At 47.5% G+C, this 25,009-nt stretch overlaps 1 protein-coding gene across 1 annotated transcript in view; it reads right to left on the reverse strand.

Annotated features, from left to right (window-relative positions):
* ZFHX3 (zinc finger homeobox 3) overlaps positions 1-25,009 on the reverse strand; it is a 153,615-nt gene that overhangs the window by 82,951 nt on the left and 45,655 nt on the right. The window contains 2 exon segments of the mRNA XM_057399909.1: positions 12,012-12,508; positions 16,039-18,785. Coding sequence (XP_057255892.1) covers positions 12,012-12,508; positions 16,039-18,739 — 3,198 coding nt within the window. The 5' untranslated portion in view covers positions 18,740-18,785.

Raw genomic sequence — 25,009 nt, forward strand, 5'->3', positions numbered from 1 at the left:
TTTTACCTGGATAAACCACAGCCAATAAATTTTCTATAAACGCCAGCTAATACCGGCCCTTTGAGAGCAATGGGAAGGGACTGCATGGGCTCGAGAGTCCTCCGCACAGACTCACTGTCTGTACATAAACAGTAACACCTCATTCTCTCTTCTACTTCATTAACTGAAACGCATTAAAACAAGTGTGCATTGGGAGCAGAAAATGAGACTGTTAAACCAAGCTGATATAATCCTCATCAGCTGTGGGAAATGAGAACACATCCATTATGCTGAATCAAGTGCGCCAACTGTGATTTCCGATAATGTTAAGACCCCAAGAAAGATGCTCTTCCCCCTCAACTGTATCTCTCCTGCTCCTTTCACACTAGGCAGCTCAATCTGCCGTCTTCAGGACTGTCTGGTGTGTTACACCCAGAGCACTGGGGTTGCCTCTCCTATTCCAGCAGCCACCCTCCAACCACACTGCCCTGGGCCTTGGTCTAGCACTGCACTCTCCTGATCCCAGAAGATAACCTGCTCAGTAAGAAGAGGGAACCCTTTGATTCTAAGTATGAAAGGGGAATAAAAGGCCAGGCCAGCAGAGCAAACACCCAGAATCACAATTCAGATTCACAACCCCATCCTGGGACATTCGCATGAAGCGTGACAGTGTTTGACAATGGCAGTGTTTTCCTAGGGTGACAGACATGCTGCTGAGGCATCTGTACTACACCTTGATGTTACCAGCCTGCAAAACAGCACAAAAGGGAGAAAACACCATAGTGCCTGTGTGTAAAAACACCAGCACTGACATCAATGTGTGTCAGAAGGGTCCTCTAACCACCAGGTTGGCGGTCAGATGCAGAAGGAGACTGAGCTGGGGGAGTCTCAGCAGAGGCAACAAGCGCAGCGATCACTGACCTTCAGCAGCAAGCAGCCAGCTCCACACGAGGATGAGAAGCTGCTCCCTTCTCCCAGGGAGGGGGGCAACCAGAACATGTCCCAGCCATATGAGCAGAGTTCAGATACTGGAGAAACAGTCATTTATTTTCTCTTACCCCTGAGAGCCAGAGCAAGGGAATCCTCCCGATAGCACCGGAACTGGACAGACCACATTCACATCAGAGGAGCGAGCAGCTTCAGGCCCTCCAGCAGCCTTGGGGTTGAACTGCTGACCCCACCAGAGCAGCTCAGGTTTCCAAGTTCCCTTTTCCCTGCGCCAAGCAGCGATTCTGGCGCAGCAGGATGGGGTCTCCGCTTCCAACGCCTCTGCCTCGCCTCCATGCTTAGAGCAAGAATGTAAACAACCACTTCAAACCTCACATCTGCTCGTTCAGAGTTTCTAAAGGAAATGCGACTATTAAACGGCGTTTCTCTCCAAGTGGAATCTGGAGCACAGTCTAGACTTGGCTCTCTGGGACTTGTTCCTTGATATGAACCTCGGGGAGTGAAGAGGACACATCAGGGTCTAAACCGGCAGCTTCCCACAGCCTGTGCAGGCATTTTGAACAGGGTCCATGAAGTCTGTTTAACCAGCATGATGTGTGCAACAGAATCACAAAGAAACAGGCATTTAAAGTGACATCTGTTGGATTAATTAGCTGTGTAATTAGCCTCCCCTCTGTGGAGATAGGCTTTGTTACTTCCCCAGGTGATTTTCTTTGTAACCATGTTCTCCAAGCATGAGAAGGGGAGGAGTGAGTGGGATAGGATTGTAATGCCTGCTCATGAAGAGAGGCAGAATCAAGTCTAGAGGCCATTATGCACCTGAGGGGAAATAAGTGGCAGCAGGTCAGAGGACCCCAACCACCACGTAAAATGTGGTGAAACCCCAATATGTCATGTGCATCAGTCCTTGTGAATTTTGTAACTATGGATGGGTGAGGCATGCACAAGGGATGAAGGACAGGATATAATCCAGATTTTTACATTCCCCCTGTTTAGATCAGAGCATCCTGGCCACTCTCCCCACCTCCCCATCTTGTAAGCCCCTGAGCTGACAAGGGGGAGTCAAAGCAGGCTCAAACACTGTGATGAGGCAGCAATGCTGTTCTACCAGAGCCACTGCAGCCTGTTTTGCTGAGCAGAAGAATTGTGAGCTAATGCTTAGGACAAAGAGGAAACCAGGATCCTGGGATTAATAACTGCACTATCCTGATCAACGGCCAAAGAGAGGTACATCCTCAGAAATCCACCTCCATGCTTTAAATGCAGAACAAGAGAGGGAAGGGAGGAATCAAAGCATTAATTTCTGCTGTTGGGGAAAAAAAGCAATGTAACAATGGAGCTGTATGGCAACTCCAGCATAAATCCAACCACTACCTAAGCAAGCATTTGCAGTACAAGTTGATCCCAGCAGCTTTTCCATATTGTACCACAACATCCATACCGCTAATTTTTCACAGCTCATGGCAACAGGAAGGGTTCAAAATCAGGTAGTGAGAAGGCAGGTTTTGAGAATGATGATCAGCAGTCCAAAAAAATCAGCTGACTCTAAGACCAGATTATTATCTTTACTCTGGATACACATCAAGTCCTTGCCAGAGCCATGTGATCTGGAGCCTGCTCCTCCTAACACATCAGCAGCACACTGGCTGGCTGTGTCCCAGCAGTGGTCCTGGGAGGTAGTGAGGGGCAAACTGGTATCACGAAGCTTTGTGGTAAATATCCACCTACCATCTTAAACACTGCCACTGTCTCACTGCAGCCCTGTGGGCCCAGAGCTCCCTGTGCTACATGCCCCAGCAGTGGCTCTGCAGTGTGGGGAGCAGTCTTTGGCAGGGAGGCAAAATAACCTGGAGACAAGTATCTTCAAAGTGCTGCAATAGAGTTTACCGGAGCTTGTCCAACCATACCAAAAGGCACAACTTTGAGAGAACCTGTTGTGCAACTGTAATGTATTGCCTAATTTGAACTGCAGAACTTGACTGCACACATTACAGTGTGAGGCCAGGATTTTTAGGACTGGCAAGTAGGACCAAAATAACATTATGGTATTAGGTTATGTATTATGCATACATTATTTATTGTGATTTAATGAATTCCCTAGGAGATAGCAAACATAGGACCTCCCATGCTGCTTCCACAGTAATTTTGGGGACTTTAACTGTTACAAAACTCTATACAGAAATGGCTCCGTTATCTCAGGAGAGAGGATGACAAAGTGCCATGCAGCCTGGCTGCACTAGCACAGCCTAATAGAAATCAGCAGTTCACACCACATCACACGGAGTAGGTTGGGGAAAGCACCTCATGGCTCCTTCCCAGCTTGCAAATCAAGCCACTGATAGAGATGGATGTTAATGAATGGCCATCCATTATGGCCATTCGTCATAAAGAGCCTGCAGCTGCACTGCAGTTACCTGCCAGGACTGTTACCCACAGCGCTGAAAACCCAACCAGGAAAAGGAATGAAGAGCATTTCCTAGGTCTTCCAGGAATACTATCCAAAGAGAAACACGATAGCCCAGATGGGAGCACAGGATCATCAGTGGGGGAACCACTTCGAGCACAGGTCTTCAGCAGACACCAGCAAGCAGGGGCACACAAGCCCTGTACTGCAACTCCACTCACCAGCTTCAGCTTCGTACAAAACACCCCCACGTCTCTTCTCCCCACTCACTCCATCACTCCTACACCCAGGCTTCTTCCAGCCCTACCCACTTGTCCTCACATACTCACCCTCCACACTCTCCTCTGAGAGCAGCAACCTTCTGCGTCTGTACAGGGCAACAGCAGGTACCCAACAGCCTACACCACCACAGCAGGGTCTGCTAGAGTTTCTGCCATTCAATGGCCCTATGTCAGAATGATGACCATAACCACCTTCTCCTCATCCTGGAAGACTGTATAACAAGCATCACCCAAAATGGAAAAAATCTGGCTTTGAAATTTACACATTCATCCACACGATCAAAAAAATTACTGGGATAAAAAACCTGAACCATACAGACATACAAACCTGGCCCCACGCATGGCGAAAGGTCATACAAAATTCACACTGATGCCTCATTGAAGCAATGACATCTCACTGTGAGAGAATGGCTGAGGTCTGGGGCAGCTTTGCAAGTCCCTTCTTACTCACCAGTGCTCAGCCTGTCCCCATGAGCCCACACATCCTGGTGAATGAGAGTGAAACCAAGCCCAAAGTACCTGCGGTTGCTCACAAGGGACTGCTGCAGATCAGGATAAAAGCTTGTCAAGGTGCTTTTTGGCTGTTTGGTTATTTTTCTTGGCTTTTGTTTGTTTATTTGGAGTTTTTTACCCATTCTCACAAATATTTTTGAACTCTAAATCCTGTTTGACAGAGAGCTTTTAGCTGCATGGTTTGGCTAACCCCTAGCTCCTGCTGTGGCCATCACTTGCTCCTGTGCCAGTTGCAGTCTTTCTTATTTGTTATTCAAGTTGCTTTTACATGGTGGTTTCTCCACTAAGCTGTTGGTTGCACATGGCTCAGTACTGGAAAACTGTTTTAAGAATCTAAACGACTAAAGTTCACAAACGAAACACAGAGCAAGCAGTGCTGTGTGTCTCCACAGTTCTGATCTCAACTCTTTCAAAAAGCAGTACAAAATGTAATTTTTGTGATCCTGTATTAACATATTTCATTATTAAATACCTCAAGGAAGGTAAAAACTGTTGTGCCAGGCTGCTGTGATGGAGCAATCTGACACTCAGAGAAACACACAGTCCCAAGAGGGAGTTTTCTGAAACGGTTAAATGGATAGTGAGTGTTTTTTGCATTAAAATACTTGGAAATCCCAACAGGATGCAAAAGTAGAACCAGATCGTAGGGGCTCATTCCTCCTGTAGTTGACTGTACTGTGAAAAACAGTTTTGTGGAAGAGCAAAGCACTGATTGAATTTCTTTCATCCTGAAAGAAGGAGGAGCACAGGCACAGAGCCTGCGAGAGGTGCTGCTGGGGCCAGGGAGCTGAGCTAGGCACAAGATCCAGCACCAGTCCCCCTCCAATCACATCCAGGGTGTGGGCAGACCAGGGAGTACCTCACAAAGTTTCTTCAGCAATGGGTACAGCAAGGTTCAAAGCTCAACCCAGATCTAAGCACACTCTAGCCCTCAAAACCACTTCAGTTCATAAGCACATCTTTTATTATGAGTTCACCAAGACTAGAGGACGGCAGATTTGAATTAAAGGTTTCAAAATCCAGCTTTAAAAACAACTTTGTGGGGAGACTTAAGTAAAGCTGCCACTGGAATTTTAGCTTAAGACCTTGTAGGAAATCGGCTGAAAGTCCATTATGCTCTGTAATTTAACCAGGCTTCTGGCACAATTCATGTTACTCATGAGTGTAATTCAGAGCTCTGATGCTGCATCAATAGTTCAAAAGATAAACTTGTGAAAATAAACCCAAAACACACAGAAGGCAGTCAGTGAGTAAATCAAAGGTTAATACAGCTCTAAATCCTCTGTAACAAGCACGACAGACTCTTTGCGGGCAACTTCATCCTAAGAACCTCAAAAGGCACAGACTGATGGAAGTTTTTGATAAAATCAAACCTCAGACATGTTTCCTTTTGCCTACATTCAATCACTCGGGTATTTGAAAGCTGAATCACGGCACCCACTCGTAGCTCCAGCAATGCTGAGCTGGGCTCTATACACCACCACAGGGTCTGGAGGCTGAGGGTGGGCTGGGACCCGTGGGTGACGGTGGAGCCACCACGTGCTGACAGTGGCCGGGGCTTCCTGCCACCCTCTGTGTGACAGGAGAAGACCTCTACCAGCAGCTGCAGAGGCATGGCCAGTGCAGAGAGCTGTCCAAACTTACGGTAGCCTGATTAAAAACCACTGAGGGAAGAAAAATCAAAACACTTTCCCCTTTACTCTCTTGTATTTTGGAGCCAAAAGCCAAGAATTCCTTTTATTTGCTTCTCGCTGATGCCACTAATTTTAAGCCTTTTTTTTTTTTTCTTTTTAAAGTTTGAAAACCCAAGATGCCTGTTTAAAAGCTATAACCTGACAAAACACAGAGCTTTCCTACACTTAAGTCCTACAGGAAACACCTACTGTCAGCCAAGCACTGGCATTAGGTGACTCCCATCAATACCTTGCTGAAGAATGATAGCATTCTTAGCTCAACAATCCAGAAAGGAACAGAAACCACATTTTAACAAACCAGCAATTCCCACTAGCAGGGAAATTAGCGAAAGGTAACAGGGCACACCTAGAACAATCCGTTCCTAGTACATAACCAAAGCTTCCAGCTACCTGCTATTTGAGTTTCCTGAGCTGGAGCTTGCATCCCAATGACCACCTAATGAACACTGACGTGCTATCCATCCTGCTCCTTTTTCAGTCCGTCTGTAAGCCCACTCTCTGCAACATCCAATGGTAACAAGATTCACAGGTTCATAATATGCTGTACAAAAAAAGTGACTGCTACCTGTTCACCTCCTGTTCTGGATCTGTGTGTCAAGCTAACTTCAAAGTCTGTTGCCTTCACGCAAGTTACTCCAGCTAGTTCTCATCTCTACCACTTTCTCTGGGCCTCATCTACTGTTGTTAATCCTTCCTAAAGTGAGCTAAATGGAACACAATATTCAACAACCAGGCAAATCAAGGATTTACACAGCTCCCATGTTTTACCCTGCTTGCCACTGTTCACTGAGTTAATGTTTTCAAAGAGACTGGGAATGACTCCATGTCTCACTTGCAGGAAGAGCAAATTTAAACCTGCTTTTTAATTTCCTTTTTTTTTTTTTTTTTTTTTTTTTTTGCATGATAGGGCAGCAGGAAGAAAAGCCCAGATATCCCCACCAGGGCTGTCTGCCCTCCATCCCTCCAACACTGCTTGACACTGAATTTCATCTATCATCTCCTGTGAAAGCACTTAGTGTTACAAAGTTCTTCTGCAACTGTCATTCAGCTTTACATCTAATAGTCTACATATTTTTACTTCTTTATAGTACAGTTTTCAATTTGTTTTGAAAAGACACTGGGAAGCCCACTGCCTGCGTGAACCTGCCTGTGGGCTGGCTGACAGCTTCAAGAAACCAGCAGTGCTGAAGAACCTTCTCTTACCCAAGTCTGTCCTCCCCTTTCTAATCTATATGCCTACTAAGACTCTTCCCATTACAGTTTCTATCAATTTGCTGACTTACTGCTTTGCAGTTTCAGCTCAGCGCACATTACTGTGAGGAGTCTGCCATTTCACGTGCAGGTTCCTGCAGAGCCCTTAAGTGAAGAGCCCTGGAAACCCCAGTGACTTCTGCCTCATTGGTACCTCTGTCTGAAACCATCTCTTGGATTTATCCTATGTTACAAGGATTTCTTCAGTTCTTCTCTGGAAAGCTGGTGAGAAGAATTCATTCCTCCCTCCCCTGCCCATACTGTGATCCTTCCCTTTTTGTTTTTCTACCTCCTCTTGAAATACTTTTCTATTTAATCATGTTGGACTTTCTGTGGACTTTGGCAGAGTCTCCCCCGCACTTTGTTTTCAACCTGTTCTCATCCATAGTATACATTTAATACAAGCACCTACTGCATTTTTAAGAAAATCCTCTGTGATCTGCACACATCACACCCTTTTGATTTCTCTAACAGTAGCTCACCCATTTTCATGTAGTTTTAACTTCAGAGTATTATAGTAACTACATCTCATACAATATTACATGCATCATCTAGGATTAAAAATTTTGGGGGATTTTGTAACAAGTTTCTTCATGGTGACACTTCAAGCCTCTTGAAGTTCAGTCACTGCATCCCCTGCTATCACGATGCTCTACTATTTGCAAGGTGGTAGCTAAAAAAGAGTCTCCTATTGCACTTTCTACACTGCAAGCTGTTGAATTTCCTCCTGCACATCACAGCTTCCATCCAGGTCTGGTAACTGGTAATACAGCCTTGAATGCTCTTAATTGTGTAATGTAAATCACTGCCAAGGATTGTACAGTGTTTTACTGGAGTCAAGCAGTTAATGCACACTCTCACCCCAACTCCTCCATGTTCTGCAGTGTCGTTGGTGTTACCTTTGTTTCCACCGGCTTTCTCAATTGCCTATTTGATCAGTAGCTTCATTCAAGACCAACAGGCCCATCAGCTCTTCGATTAACACCGCACAGCACATACACTTTTGGTTTTGGTCTCTCTCATGTATTGTACTAACTGCAAAGCTTGGCTCCCAAACCCCAGAGCAGCGTCTTGCTGCAGTTCCTCCAGCTCAGCCCTGCTGCTCTCAGGAAACATGTGCTCCTGCTGTGCCTGTGGGAGAGGGAAGGTGAGACACACACCCCTTAGTGAACCAGGAACTCCCACCACCTTCCGCTGGGTTTGCAGCTGCACCTCCTGTTCACCTTCTCACAGGTCATCTTTGCTTCTTTCCAAGTCAGCATAGATCCACACAGCTTCATTACCACCAGTATCCCGAATACTAGCATTAAGAAGTCGTTTTCCTGCACACTCTACATCTCCCAGTTAACAAAGAACCTCTATGCAGGGTAATCCAAATCACGTAACCCAAATCCTCTCCTTCAGACTGCCTATCCCCTAAAAAAGTTAACTCAGCACTTGGAAAGACTGAAAAGGAAGACACTGAATAAACTCATTGAACACACTCATTTGGCAGTCTGGCCAGCAGTGTGTTTCTTCAGCAGTTCTTTGTTTAAACTTCTTCTGAATTACAGGTTTTGAACTAAAGAGTTTCAGGAAGTTGTAGGAAATGTCCAAACTTGGCTCTTGCTCAAGCAGATTAATTCCTTCTGGAAATTCCACCTGTGCAATAGATGCTGGGAACTAGTGCCTGCCCTATTCCAGATGTATGGAACGCTGCTCTGCTGCAAGTCTGGTCTAGTCTTCTGCCATCATGAGGAGACAAGACTTAGCTTCTGTTACAGTAAGCTTCCACTTGTCAAGAGTTTGCACAGTCTCTGCCTCCCTGCTTACAGCCAGTGCAGCTGAGCCCCACGCTCACTGTGCTCACCAAGCTGTGCTAGATAAGAAACAAAGGCTCCTCAAACCTATCATCTACCTCAAGCCAGTACATTCACCTCAAAAACTTGAGCACTCATGTTTACAATGGTACTCTTGCTTTCCAGGTAGCCTCTCAGAATACAGAAGCCACCAGCCACAGGGAGCAGATAAGCACATGGTGAGAGGCACAAGTGCCACATTCCCCAGATAAATGACAGGATTTTCAGTTTAGCTGCAGGATTTTAGGGAGACAGTAGGGATTTGGGAAAACATAAGAAGAAAGGAAGGATTACCAGACCCTACCAGCTTCTTGTCGTAAGCAAGGCCCCCACTGCAGCATCCATGCCCCCTCATCACGGACATGGAAGAGGTCTGATGAAAGCTATTGCCATGTGCAGGATGAAGATGGCAGCAGAAGACCAGACCTCCTCATCCGGCACTGAAGCATTGCAGGAGAGACTAAAAGGTTCACCAGACTACAGGCTAACAGTGTCTCCAGATCACATTTTTTGGCAGCAAGTAGCACTAAAGAAGTGGCTCTTCGGCAATGCAAGCAGCCAGTAACATGTGATTTATGAGTAAAATGGCAAAAAGGCAGAATAAGGAGGATTGTGTGTGATAAGCCCAGAATGCGCTCTCACCCAGCAGCATCTGGAGAGGATTTTCTCCAGCAGGCAGGGAAGAACTCGATTACATCCAGTTAACTGTGCTCTAAACTGATTATGCATGTGCCAGGCTAATGGATTACATTAGCAAGAGGAAAAATAACATCCAATCAATCTCAATTTACTGCAGACCACACCAAGGCCTGAGAGAAGAGAAACCGTTCTGTGAACTACCCCCACCGCCGCTGCATCTTTTCAGCTATCAAGAGAGACATGGCGTTACAACCCCTCTGAAGACTGCAAGAACTGCACTGATGCTTGCTTGATCCAGAGAAAGTTTTTTCCAGTATTTTCAAACACTGATTCTAGCTGTGCTGGAGTGAGACACCGTGAATCCAGCCATCCACTATCCCCTGCTAAAGGTTTTCTATAAACATGTCAGCAAGCAAATACATGGACCATTCAGCAGACTTCATGACTCTGAAGTGTGTTATTCTCCATCTAGCGTTTCACAGCTTTTGTGTCAGAAGCAACACAAGGCTGTAGCAGCTGAGAACTGCCCAGGTCTCTTACAAACCTGAAATGTGACAACTCCTCTTGCCTGCATGAGGAAAGCATTTCAGGAATCTTCTTTACAAGCATCTATGGCTGTCCCCAGGTCTCACTTTGTTCCCCACCCTTCCTCGGAGCCCCAGCTGCTTCTTTCCCAGCAGAAACCACTGTAGGTGAGGGGTCTATACAAACAATTTTTAAACGTCTGCAATGCGTATTTAAGAGAACAATAACATATGTTAAAACTCATAACAGAGCTTTTGAACAACTCATCTGCACCTCAGACTGAATTCCACAGACAGAAGAGATTCAGTTCCTCAGCTGGCTTTTTAAAGGCTCACTAGGACTATCCTGCCCATGTCCAAGCTGATTTACTCTCTCAGGTCTCCTGCACATCTGAGAGCAGAGGTTTATGTGTAAATCTGACCATTTTTAGAGCCAGTCTCTGCTGTTTTACGTCGGATCCCAGCTGAAGATGGTAACAGCAATCACACAACACTCTTGACCTCGATAGAGAGCTCGGCAAAAACCGAATCTGCCTCAGAGCACCTCCCCATCAACTCTAGGCAGGTCCAACTACCATAGTTCAAAGCAAACCCTCAACGATGCTCCTGGCTGTCTGCTTCCTCTCTGAATTTTGTGGAACTGCTCATTTCTAGGGAAAATCCAGGAGTTTTGACATCTGCGTGCACTGTGACATGGGTGGGCTACTGCACCAGCAGTTCAATGTCAAGTTTTAAATTCCCCTTACATAAAGAAAATATTCAAAGAAATAATTTAGAAGTACAAAATACAGTCTGTTTATGTATATATACTTCTATATGAAAAATGGCACCACATTTGGGGGAAATTAGGAAGAAAAGGATGAGGACAGAAACAAAAAATTAGGAAGAAAAGGATGAGGACAGAAACAATTAAAAACAACCCTGAGAGAAATGAGGAGACAATAAGCGGGATAGCATGTGTGAAGGGAAGGTATGCGGCTGCTTAGATTTATGGCAGTTCGTACCTGATTGTTCATAGTAAAGCCATTATGGGATGATTAGAGAAAAAGGTGAAGCTTTAAGTCCAGTGAAAATCAATAGGAACGTCTGCAGCAATTTTGCTGCACGAGTGAAAGGACTATTTACTGTATCCGGAGCTCCTCTTGGGTTACAGCCCACAGGGCTCAGGCCAGTGAGGGGAAGGGGTTATGAGTGAGAGAAACAAGTCAGGAAAGGGATGATGGTTATAAAAAAGACACCAAATGAAAACGGGCGGAAGAGGAAAGAAAACAAGATGGTAGTCACAGGCCAAATCCTGCCACAGATGGAAACCTGCAGTGCCTCCAAATCTCTGTACACACACACAGTCAAGTACATGCACGTTTATACAGGCTTTTCTTTGAGCCTTCTCCCTTTTCCAGCCTGCCAACCCTTTGCTGATCGCAACATTAATGTATACAGAACATAAAAGAACAGAGACAGTGGCCTTCTTCCTCCACCCCTCCCTTCTCCATCCACCCAGCTTTCTTCATGCCAGGATGAACACACTTCTCCGATGGCAGCAAAAGCATCCAACTGCTCGTGGAGAATCTTGGATGGGTTAACAGACTGCCTCATGGAAGAAAGCCGACAAAAGTGTGGCAAACACTGCCTCACGTAATGTTTTCAGCAGTGACTGTTGAATTTCTGTGCTGAAGTATCATTTATATGCAGTACTAGAAGACATACAAACCTCCATTAAGGCACCTTGACATGAATACTCATTGGCCTAAGGCTTTAAGCACCACATCTGATACCAGAATGCAGGCTGAACTGTTGCACCATGCAAGTGAGACTGGGTTTTGCTTGAGAGATCTGAGCAACTCATCTCCAAAGGATTACAACCCACTGCTGTTCAAATAGATTTTCCTTTGTTCCAGCACTCGGGCAATGAAGGAAGATGAAGCAAAGCCAACCCTTACCTTATACAGCTTCAGGCTGGCCTCATGCCTCGAGTTCACTGTGTGAAGACGCAGCTTCTCTAGACTGTTGGTGTAGTAGTCGCACGCATTGCATTTCAGGTGTACCGGATTCCCAATGGCCACACACTTCAGCCTCCATTCATTGGCCTTTCCACCCTCCTTGATATGTGCTACCAGCTGGTATTTCTGCACATGCTTGTCTGTCTTACAGTGGAGTTGAAAGTTTGCCTTGAGCTGTGTGTTGTAGCGGCACAACTTGCACTGGTACGAGTCCCCCATCACTGCCTTCCACTCATCTTCAGGGAGGCTACGCTCCACATTCATGTGGAGGCCCAGCATGTCCAAATTATCTGTAGTGAACTTGTTGCACACAGCACACTGGAACAGCTTCAGCGATGGGTCATTTGTTTGTGTGAAACTCTCACCCAGGTTCATTAACTCCTCAGACACCAGCTGTCCACCACCTAACCGCATGTCCAGGGGGATCTCTCCACCCACTGCATGAAGGAAAAAGGAGAGAAAGAGGTCAGAAAAGCTGAATTCTTTAGTTGCCTGAAGAGAAGCACACAGTAGAACACACACTGCTCTCGGTGCAACTCTTGCACCCATCAAACACACAGCAAGAGCTAAGCACACCATTCCTTTTGCCTACTCCTCTGTGCTGCTGGTCAGTACTGTATGCAAATAAAAAAGCAAGCACAACCAGCATGTAAGGCTGGGAAGGGACCATGTTAGCTCTCGCTACCCACCCACTGAAGAAGTATCCAACCCTCTGCCCCTGAAAACGGCAAGAAAAACCCAACAGAGTTTTGGAGGCCACAGAATTTCTTAATAGCACGCTGAAGCCTCCATGGCCATTTCACGAACAGCATAACACTTTGTTTTTTTCTTGCCTACCTAGAGAAGCAAGAACTGTTACCTCACACAGTGCCAGAGCATAGTACCTGCCAAATAAAAACAGTCAAGAGCCCCTGGTCCAAATGGTGGGAGTACTGCAGCTTGGTCAGCACACTGCTGTCACAAGTAGGTAACAGAATGTGGCAGTTAAAAAAACAACCAGGAAAGTGCCACTCCTGTTATTATTAGATCTCACCTCTTGCCCAACAGTTCAAAATGGTGCACAGCCTTCTAAAAATAGTGTTAACAGACGCTCTGTATGCCCAAGGAAAAGACAACCACTATTAACGAGAGTGCAAGAGCATGTCAAGGAAAGCCAGCAGGATGCTTACTAAGTGTCAGACCTACCCTTCAAACCATGAACTGAAGTCTATTCACTTACAGTAAATGAATGCAGCAAGCTCTTATTTACATCAGCACTCTGAAGATGTGGACACAGAGACCTTTTTCTAACAACTTTTCATGCCAAAGCACAGAGACCAACCAACCACCAGCTTCTTCTTAGGACCTTTGCTTCACCTTGCTCTCCATTTCCGTTTTTAAGACATTTATGCTCTTCCTGAAGCTTGCTGGTATTTTACCTTGATCTTACGTCATAGCTCAGCTTAACAACCTTATTAAAGGAAACTTTAGGTCAACAGTTACTCAGTCAATCAAAATGAGGTATTTTAACTTCCTTTTAATTTACAGCTTTCTCTGTTTCATCTTGTTTGCTGAGAAGCCAACATGCAGAAGACTCAAAGTTCAAGCAGAACTGTATTAACCTTTCCGAAAGCAGAGAATCACAGCTGGTGCAGACCACAGCTTTGGGCAGTGTATGCCCAACTATCTTTCCTGCAGAAATGCAACACCACAATGCTCGTAACAGTCCTGATCAGGATGAACTACAGCTTACAAGGCAACCTCAATGCTGAGTTTATTACAGGAATAGCACCTCACTGTCATCAAGCAGATCCTGTGATCACACAGAGAAGCACTGGCTGCAGAAGGAAAATCCCATCTACACACACTGCCAGGAACCTGTCTTTCCATGAAAGCAGCCAATGATCTTTTTTCTTGATCTGCTCTATTCCTCCCTGCCACGGCAGAATTATACCTTCCGTTCCTGCTCACTAAATACCTGAAGAGCAGGGAACCCACCACTTGCCTGCTACGGTCCATGTCTCCTAATCATAGTGACTTTTCAAAGCATCCCTTTTGGCATCTATCCTGAAATTCTCTCTTTAAATCAGTCTCTCTTGAACACATCATGCAGTAAAAACTCAAAGGCAGACTCTTCTGAATTATTAATAGTCTACTTAAATCCAGTTTTGGACTGAAGTGTAAAAATGTGAAAAACTGCTTCACTTCTAGCAAAGTTCATGGTGTGTGTACAAGTCTAACGAGCTGAGCTTGTGTCAAGTGCTTACTGACATGGGAAGGGCCTCCCTCCATAATCCTCATCTTGAGATTTGCAACTGTCAAGTGTACCATTCATAAATCACTCCCCAGGCAAGCTCATGTACACTCAAGGCCTTGTCATGCACTTTAGGAGGCTTTTGTTCAAATCCTCCCAGTTTCTGTAATGCCAAGTGCCCTGTGCTTCAGTGAAGAGATGCCATTAGCTCCAGTAGGGAGCCTTCCAAGAAACCCACCGCCACCAACACTAACTTTATACAATGTAAGCCATATTACAGATGAGTATCTACTACATCTGTTGGCAACTTGGAGCCATTGAAAATACACTAAACAGATTGTGTCCTTGACCTCCTAAAGATGCAAGCTGGGACATCATGGGGGTGGGGTGGGTGGGAAATTCTAATTAATTTATAGTCACTTGAGTTCCTCCGTTTTCTTTTTTATTTTTTTAGTATCTTGTGTTGTCGCGCTCTCATGGCTTTCATGTCCTTCTGGACTAATAATAAGCTGCACTATGAATAGGTGAAGGAGAGGAGAACATGCATAAGACCAATGAACCAGTAATGGAGTGCATCAGTAATAACCGCATCAATGGATGGACAAGGTTAGGGAGGGCAGAGTGCAGTGACGAGGAATTAGTTCAGAGGAAAGCAGATGAAGTGGCATATTTTTCTTCACGTACTTTCTCAAGGTACTGTGCAAAGATTCTCAGCACCAAAAAAACAATGTAGAGTGACTACAGCCAGCATCTACCACACTTGAGGAGCAGAGGGTCTGTCCTGCACCAACTCCCACCCCAAAGTTTTGCGATGGTCAAGCACTGGGCAGCACATGCATGTGACCAGCAGCTGCTGGGGAAGGAACCAAACAGGACATGACCCTCTATTGCCACTCCCAGTCTAATTCCTGGTCTACAGTGTGTGGGTGTGGATGTGGCGTGCCCCCCCCCCCCCCCCCCCCCCGCTGCCAAGCGCAGAACACAGTGAATGCTTGTTATCAGGAAAAATGCATTGGGCAGCTCATTTTTAAGTGCTTTCGTGATCTGATGAGAGAAATAATCTCTCTAGCAATTCCTCACCAGTTTAATAATACCCATCTGGCCAAGCCTCCTGTATCTCATGCTGGCATCAGAAGAACCATTTCAGCTCAGTTTCTTCAGCACTGGAACAACACCCCTTCCACCAAATTCATCACAACTCTCAAAACCTGCTTTCCTTTTCTTCTACAGGACACACAGCACATAAGAAAACAACTCAAGATCTAGCTCTGAGAGCACCAGCCTCAGATCAGACCCTCTCACAAGGTCACCTGCCAAACTACTCACACCCCTTGCCAAACCAAGGAAAAATCATCAGGAAACACTGTAGTTAGTAAGGATGCTTTTCCACAATGAGAAGGAACATTTTATGCACGTCAGCAATAACCCATACCTACTGTTTAATTAGCTCCCTACTAAAACTCTTAGAAAATGTACCAGAAAGTAACTATTTTCACAGGATAAGTAAAACTGGTGTGTGGGGAATGGAGAGGTCTCCACTGTGCAGCCTCCATCCTCAGCCACCACATAAAGGCAACTCACCACAATGGCAGCTGCATCGCACAGGGGGCCACAATGACAGGACGAAGGGATGCGGTACACAGTGCCCAGTCTGTGCATGAGGGCTTTCCTGGAATGCAAACACAATCTCCCCCACCCCCAACATGGACACGGTGGAAAACCCTTCAGCCTCACCTAGAGATGGAGCCATCGTTGCCATGGGATTGGTGGGATCGAGCTGGAATCCACCCATCATGAACTGTGCATCTGAGGAAGTGCTGTCCATCTTCAAGTTGGGAAGGTTCATGTTCTGTGCCAGGTAGTACTGGTAGAGCTCGGCCTCAGCAGGTGATGGCAGGCTGCCGAGGCCCAGGTGCCGGTTGTGTTGGATTTGGGACATGTTTTGCTGAAGCAGCATCATGTTGTGCATGTGCTTCTCACTGGTCATGTGAATACGGAGGTTTCTAGCTACGTTGGTCTCATAGTCGCACACCTCGCACCGCCATGTCGGTTTGGTTTTTGGTTTGGTGGGAGAGGGGGCCCCACATGTGCTACCAATGTTGGCTGCTGCAGCCGCTGCGGCTGCTGCTGCCGCTGCCGCTGCCCCGGCAGTGTGGCTGAAGACTTGCTCTCCCCCTCCGTTCTGCAGGTTCTGCATGTTGTTGAGATGCTTGTCGGACTGCATATGAATACTGAGGTTGCCTTTGGTAGTAGTGGAGTAGTTACAGACCTCGCAGCGGAAGGGCTTGTAACCACAGGTGTAGCTCTCACCCCGTGCCAGCCGTGGGTGTGGCTGCCCACTTTTGCAGTACACACAAGAGCCACCCGGCTCGGGATGTTTCTCCTTCATGTGCGCCTCAAGCGTCTGCTGGTACTTGTAGTGCCAATTGCACTTGGGACACTTGAGTGTCTTACATGAGTTGCGAGAATGCATCATAGTCATGTGGCCACCCAGTGACCGTGAGGAGCCCAGGACCGTGTCGCACTTTGGGCACTCCACGCCGCTCCCCGAAGGGCACTCCCCACTCCCAAGCTCACAGAGGGGGCCAGCATGCTGGTGATGGGAGATGTAGCTCCCGTCCTCGCCCTCCGCACTCTCATTTGGTTCTGGTGCTGTGGCATTGTCTTTATTGGCACTTTCATCGATAAAGTCCAGCCTCCTGCTGCCCTCTGCCACGCTGGCTCCACCACCCTCATTGTTAAAGCTTAAGTGATTCCTCCTGCTTGCACCATCAAAGACAAAGGAAGAAGCAGAATTAGAACTAGTAGAAGCTGTGCTCCGCGACAGGGTCTGAAGCACATTAGGCATTAAGGGAGAGTTAGAAATGCTTTGGTTTGAGAGAGCAAGGTCCTTTTTGCTGCTGCTACTGCCACCTGCCACAGCCCCAGCATCCTCCTGGGGCCGCTCCTCCAGCTCATCCTCCAACTCACTCGGAAACAGTCCTTTGCAACCCTCATCATCCTCGTCTTCTTCCTCTTCCTCCTCTTCCTCTTCCTCCTCCTCCTCTTCCACATCTTCCTCTTCTTCCTCCTCCACCTCCTCAACTGGCTCTGCCTTTTCCGAGAGGCTGTCCTGCTCGCCCCCCTCTTGCTTCTCCCCCTCTGCCACCCCAAGGTCCTTCCCCTCTGAGGGTTTGGTGGGACTGGAGGCCAGCGGTCCCAGGGGGACTGAGGTAATAGGAGTCTTCAGAGCCGAGCTGGTCAGCCCTCCCAGGTTGAGGAGTGCACCGGGGGCCAGGACGCCCGCTGGCGGTGGCTCTGCTCCACTGGCCGCCCCGGCCTGAAGGGCCTGCTCGCCCTCCATGCAAATGCCACTGAATTTACCATAAAAACTGTGTCCAGGGCCTATGAGGTTAGCTGCAGACACGAGAGGGTGCTGAAAGGTTTTGTTTTTTGGTTCCAGAAAGCTGACAAGGGGTTCCTTGTCTTTGCCTATCCCTTGGATGATAGCGGAGATGTTCTTATTGCTAAGAATTTTCCGCTCCTCCTCACTCAGAGTCATTCGGTGGTCGTGCACTGCATGGGTCACGAACGAGCGGACATACCCAAAGGACAGCTTGCACAAGAAACACATCAGGATGGGCTTCCTCTTCCCGTAGAGCACAAAGCCATCGAATTTGGACAGGTCCACATTGTTGGGAACATCTTTGGATACGCAAGAGCTTTTGGCAGAACCGTCGCTGTTCAGGTAATCCTTGTTGCTTTTGTGTCGCACATCAAAGACGCGGAAGCTGTGCAGGACGGGGCTGATGCCCGCCAGGGCTGAGGTATTCGGGAAGGCCTGGTCTGAACCCTCAAACCACCTCCCGAAGGATGAGGCTATGTGGAAGGTGTTGATGATCTGTGGGTAGACGGGAGCGGTGGCGGAGGGCTCTCCCTGCTTGGGCAGAGAGTTTGGGAGCAGCGAGGAGAGAGCCCCGCTGCCACAGGCGCCGCCACTCTGCACCAGCTGGCTGAGGCTCTCCACGATGTAGGCTGAGCCGTCAGGCTGGTACACGATCTCGCCGGCCAGGTTCTCCACATCACTCTCCTCCTCCCCGTCTTCACTACTCTCGCTCCCGCTCTCCCCGCGCAGCGGCGGGGCCGGGCGGGCGCCGGCGCAACGGTGCTCCATGTAGCTCTGCAGGCCAGCGAAGGAGGCGCCGCACTGCCCGCAGCTCACCTCCTTGCCGGTGGGCTCGGCGCCAGGGCCAGCCGCGGCGCTGCTCTCGGGGACGTGCTCTGGGAAAGGGACCCTCAGGCTGTCCAGGGGGCCGCGGGTCTCTGCTGCAGGCTGCTCCATGCTGCTGGCTGCATCAGGGAGGTGGGCACTGTTGAGATCAGTCCATTGCTGGTGCTGAGGGATGCCGCACCCATTGTCCTTCCCAGGGATGACAGGTGAGTCACAGCCTTCCATGGCAGGGCCGGCTCGGAGCGCTCATTGCACCCGGTACAGTTCGGACCTGTAGGTGGGGAGAGAAGGGGAAAGGCAGGTGAGTCAGGGAGGACAGACAGTTCCCATGAAGACTTCCCCACCACAAGGACCACCAACCCTGCTCTTGAGGACCAAACAGGAGACTGAGAGAGCTGGTGCCCTATGATGGTCTCCAGGAATGGGTGATAATGCACTGCTGGAAATGAGCAATGGAAACACAATGGAAGGAGGAACACAAAAGGCAAGACAAAGGGATCTGGGAGGTGGTGAAAACCTCCCCAAAACCTTTCCTGAACCAGGGAAGTGTAGGACCTGCACTGCCGCACCCAAAGTCTTAGATCTTCAGAAAACAAAAATGTAGCAGAAAAGCTTTTGACAAGAATAAAGTTAAGACACTACAACAGAATGGTGCTGGAGCTTAAAAATGTTGTGAGAATGGTACTCTGTGACTCGCTAAGCCAGCTGCTGTTACTTTATTTTTGGGTGATTTCTTCTCTGACCAGTTCGGAGAAGACAAAAACAGAGCTACCACACGTGCACCTCCATGGCAGACCACAGGACCCAGAGCAACTCACAGAGATTTCATAGCAGCAGCATTTGGCATGCACAGGAGATTTAATTGCTGTGTTCTGGACAGAGTTTAAACAGAGACACATCAGGAGAGAAACCAAACAGGAAATTCCAGATCTGACAAGGGTCCATCCCGGGGATAGGAAAGCAGGCAGCCCACCATGCTCCAGGAAGCTCCTGAAGATGCTACAGGGCACAGCCTCCGTACACAGACAAAGGCTTCCTCTCACCCCCAGATGAGACACACAGCTGATTCAGGTCCTAGAGGAGAAGTGAGGACACCCTTCCTACTACTTCTGTTCCACCAAATACAATGAGAGCTGGGGAACTCAGCCAGAGCACGAGCAGCCAGCAAGCAGGGGCTGCTGAACATGGCCAACATAGGTGTTTCTCAACCATTTCTACCCCTTTTGCTGCACCCTGTCAGCGTCTCTGGCACTGCAATCCTGACAGAGCCAGGCAGGATGTGCCTTTCTAGAGGTTACAGACCTAAGAGATTAGGGACTGCTACTGTTAAGAGCTGGACCATTGTAAAGTAGACCACAAATAAGCAGGGGATTGCCAGTTCAGTTGCAACCCTACCACAACCCTGTCTGCAAAGAAGCATTTCTATAGTCAGCTTTCTATAGAGACCTCCTGCACAAGCCACACAGGAGGGAACACCAGCAAAAATTAAAGCACTATTACCTCACCTGTAAAAGTGATTTTTAACCTATGGTCCACAGATTTCCTCACGTATACAGATGCAAAGGATCCATAGAAAACAACCAAGGAACAACTGTGCAAGCACAGGCCAACTTCATCACACAGAAGAGTCACGCTCCAGATCTGTGGTCATCAATGCCACACAGGAAATCTTCCACAATACTTATCTTTACAACTGAGCACAAGTACTACTTCGCTCATCAGACTATTCCCAAACTGAATATGTATGGGGAAGGTTTTTGCTGATACTCAGTGTAAGGGTTTGCGGGGCAGGGAGGGTTTTAATTTAACAATATGCAGCTGCTCTTGAACTGACTGACTGGATTTTAAGTAATACATTTAAAGTTTATAAATTCTTTCTAAGTCTTTCTTGAAATCTCTCTCATTGACTACCTCTTCTTCAAAGTTGCTCTTACCTGAGCATTCTCCAAGTAGCTGCTGCTTCTGCTCATGAGATACACCAAGCGGGGCGCAGTGCTGGAGCTCTGACTAGACTGGACTATTAGTGGGGACCCTCTCACTCCCTTCTGAGACTTGTGTAGGGACCAGCTGGCACCTCGGGGCTTCAGGGATCTGCCTTCGATGCCTCCAGCCACATTAGCTGCCTGCTGCCACCCCTGGGCTCTCGCACCACAGACTATCAGCGTCTTGGCAATCTACGCTACTACCTAAAAGTCAAATATTATAATTGTAGTTTGAAAGTGCTTCCAGTGCTCTCCAGCTTGATTTCAGCCCATGTGGCATGGAAGACCCCTGCGATCTCCAGCAGAGCAGTGTGCTGTAAGACAAGCGACCTTTCCCTGTGTGTCTGCCTGCCCAGTGCATGCTGCACACAGTTACTGCTGTACAAACACACAACTGGTACATAAATATCTGGGAAACACAAGAAAAAATACAAAGAGAACTGAAGATTTGCCAGAGAAGGTGCAAAGTAGGTAACATGCCACAGCAGCACTGAATGAATTGCCCAAGTTAATTCAAGCAAAAGAAAATGGAGCAACATTCAATGTTCTTTTTTTCCTGTTTTCGTATCACATGAAGGCATCTATATTTTTTCTGATTTGCCTTCATGTGTCCATTTTTTTCCTGTTTTACTGCTGGTGAAGCTTGAGAAAAAGTATTTACAACTGCTCATGAAGGTGGAAGTTAACATTTCCCAAAGTGAGCGCAGTGAGGATTCTGATAGAAGGACATGGAGATGCAATGATGTAATAATCCAAAGCATTCACACACACTATTACCTTACTGCATTTCCAGCCCCCACTTTCCTTGAATTCTATGCCATACACAGCTGTCTTTGTGGTTGCACTGGGAATAAACAGTGATTTTGAGTTGCAATAAAAATAACCTGGTGCACTGAGTGGAATAAGAACGAAGAGTACCATAACCCTGTTGCCAACGGGCTTAGCCTTCTTCATCAGCCTGTTTTGCTTACCTTAGCTAAAACACTTCAGCACAGCACTGTGGCAGCTCTTACTTCACCAGCTCTCTCCCACTGAACATTTGTCCTTAGCTGTGTGTTTTCTTTAGACTGATCCCAGATCCTTCTGTGTTAATGCTGCATATTCAGCCTCCCACAACATGACGTACTCTATCAAGCTCACTGTTACTTTTTGCAGTGACAACTGCAATCCAAATTAAACTAAAGCAAGTTCATATTGGGTGGAAAAAAAAAAAAAAGAGTAAAATAAGAAACTCTCTAAACCCCATACTTCTGCCAAGTAAAGTTTTGGAAATACCTCTGCAGACCTCAAAATGCAATGCGGAACAAGAGCACCCCACAGATGCTTTTAGGCAGAAAGTGTTCAGGCAGCACCCCAGAAAATACAGCTAGGTGAGATATGACACGAATCTGAGTGTCTCCATCATCAAGAACTCTTGAATGGCAGGAAGATGCTCGACTCACAGTTGGGCCAAAAGGGTGACTGGGGCTGATGGGGTGGGAGGGTTAACAGACTGATTGTAAAATCAATGTAATAAATGCTTGGTAAGTTACAGGAACATGCGGGAAGAGGAGGCCGCGATTGATAAAGGACTGCAGCTTTGATGCTGCACTGGGGACTTGTTTATTGACAAGAAAGCCAATCCCTTCTCCCGGCCAGGCCAGACTAGGCAGATCTGTGAGCACTGACGAATTAATTGGTGGGCTTTTCTACCTTGGGTTGCTTTATCCTCTCTCCCCTCAACTCACTCCATGTTAACCAGTTCAGGAGGTGCTACTCCAAAGGAATCTTTCTCTCCTCCCCCTTTCCTTGTCACAGAGGAGCCCTTACAGAACAGGGGAAAAAAAACACAGCCAAAACATGGCCAGCCAGAGCCCCTGGACACAGGCTAAGCCCCTAGACAAATTCAAGCTTTTCCTGCCTGCTCAGTCTATTAACAAGAGCTACTCCTGCAAAACTATGCTCATGAGGAAGAGGAACAGGAATACTTGCTCCTATTTGCACGGGAACTGCACATATTGTCCCTTTAAACTGAAAAGAGCAATTCCTGTGCTAAAGCAAACCAGACTCCAAGCAGGAGTACAATGTAGTTATTAGTCCACTATTATGGGCCCTGTATCTTCCTCTATCCGAGACCACGCCTCATCGACCCTCATGGGACAGGGGGTTCTTGCGAGGACAGACCGATGATCCACACCTCCCACCCACTCCCCACCCCCAGCCCTCTCTGCTCTGTTTATCAGACAGTCAATAAGAAAAGGTAGTTCTTACTTAAGGAGGCAGAAGTCAACTTGTCAGGTCGATCAGCACTCTGTCTGTAAACATGGTTTCCCGTAAAATCAATGAACTCCAGTTACAGAGAGAACAGCCTGAGTGCTGGAGACTCCCTGTGTTCCCACCAGTGGGAAAAGGCTCTCCTCAATCCCTTCTCTGGCCTCACATCCCAGTGCTGCTCCCAGCACTGTGCTCACCATACCACTGGCACACAGCCCACCCAAGCCCCTACTCCTCTACAGCATCACTGCATCTTGCAGTCCCTCCAAGCAGATTTGGGTCCTGGCTGGAGGACTTTCAACACCGCAGGGGAGAGAGCAACAGCCACAGTGGTCCAGAGCCGAGCTACCTCTGGATGGGCCAGCGCAAATGAAAGCACTGTATGCCCCCACGCTTTCATCAAAGAGTTTCCACTTACCACAGCTAGTGGTGTGCAGCCACGCTCTGTCCAGAACACAAGTGGAGTCGACTCCCCCATCTCCCCCCTCCCTGCCCCATCTTCGCAGAGACAGACATGTCATCTTACAGCAGCGCTTCCACCACCAAGCAGCAGCTGGTGCTGAAGCAACACCCTCAGTCCCAGCAGGCTGGGGGCTCCTGGGGACCCCGGGCCCACCGTACCAGGCTGCTCCCCCCAGTGATGTGGTGTGGGCGGTGGAGGGAGGGCTCCTGCTGCTGCCCAGGCTTCCCGAGAATTAAATATGAACAGCCGTGCTGTGTTATTTTAAATTGTTAATTAGCACAGGGTTAATTACGCGGCCCTTTCACAAGAGGCTGTTTGGCAGTAAACCAAGACTGGAAGCAATGAGGAAGGAGAAAAACAAAAGGAGAAAGAGACAGTGAGAAACTGTTCCCTCAGCTAATGACCCACATGGCACCATGAAAAAAGAAAGGGTGCTGAGGACAGGGAAAAGATACAAGCAGATGCATTACATCTATGGCCATTACCCTGGAAGATACCCAGAGAGGCAGCCCTCCCTCTGCCTATTCCCACAGCTGCACAGTGGAGAGAAGTGCTCAACCCTGTAATGAGCAGGGTCTGCTCCTTCAGAGCACCCTGGCAGGCAGCAGAGGCTCAGCTCCAGCCAGCACTCACACGTTTACCATGGCTCCACAGAAGGAGCAGATCTCGCAAATGCTCCCAGTCAGAAACTCAACCTAAGCGGTTCCTGTTGGAGAGAACTGCGCATCGACCTCTAAACTTTGTAAATACACACCTACCTGTTGTGCCAACAGATGCTCTACAAATCAATAGCATAAATACAGGCTGCGAGACAACCTCAGAGTAGCTCCAGCACAGATACTGGTGATTCACGGGGAAGCAGGAAGGGACAGCAGCAAGAGGACGAAGACAGCAAAGAACTAAAAGTGGGTTTAGATGCCCTGTGCACAGCCTCCTTATGCACACAGCTCAGTGCTTTACAATGACCTCAGAAGCACAGAGCCTGGCAAGTGCTGATGTTCACATCAGCCAAGAAGCTCCTGTCTCAGGAATGGCATTTGATGACACTTGTTCCAGTCTAAAGACTAGGGATGGAAGTATCAAAGGTGACCAAGCAGCCCAGTAAACCCCATGATCCCTAGGGCCAGGTATGTTCAAAGCTCCTGAGAGCAGGAAGTCCAGGATGGAGAAGCAAGGCAATTACCATGTCCGTCTGGAGCTGTGACACAACAAACCTGCAGCATCAAAGCTTTCTGTGTCACTTCCCTGCACCTGGCATGCTACAAAGCACCCTTGTACCACTTAGAAACTGCATATGGAGAGACCTGATAAAAGTCATTACCTAGGATCAAGAATTCAAAAATTAAGGGAGAACAGAATGTATGTTGCCAAAGCAACTTTAATTTTGCTCCCTTATGCATATGCATTATGATACTGTCTTTAATTACATATTCACACACTGCCTCACTTAGTAAGCAGGATGGTCACATAAGAGGGTAAAATAAGGTTGCATGAGCGTGTTGTCACTTTATGAGATTTATACAGCAGCTGTTAGCGCACAAATATGTGGAAAGTCACTTCCCAGAACAGAAAGATCTTTTCAAATTTCCTAAGCAACAAGGGCTGGATATTCAAGCTTGGGAGCAATACAGTAATAGTTTCAATTCCCAGTTTCATAAAATTCTTTTATCTTCTACCTTAAACAGAAGATACAGCTTTCAGCTGTCTCCCATTCATTAAGGTGCCAGAAAGTAGTAAGAATACCTGCCAGCCTAAGGGAAACATACAGGATTCTGCAAAAGGACTTGAAATAGTAGG

Source organism: Pezoporus wallicus, unplaced genomic scaffold (genome assembly GCF_028554395.1).
Source record: "Pezoporus wallicus isolate ANWC-B61680 ecotype Strahan unplaced genomic scaffold, APGP_CSIRO_Pwel_v1 contig_448, whole genome shotgun sequence".
Taxonomy (NCBI): Eukaryota; Metazoa; Chordata; class Aves; order Psittaciformes; family Psittacidae; genus Pezoporus; species Pezoporus wallicus.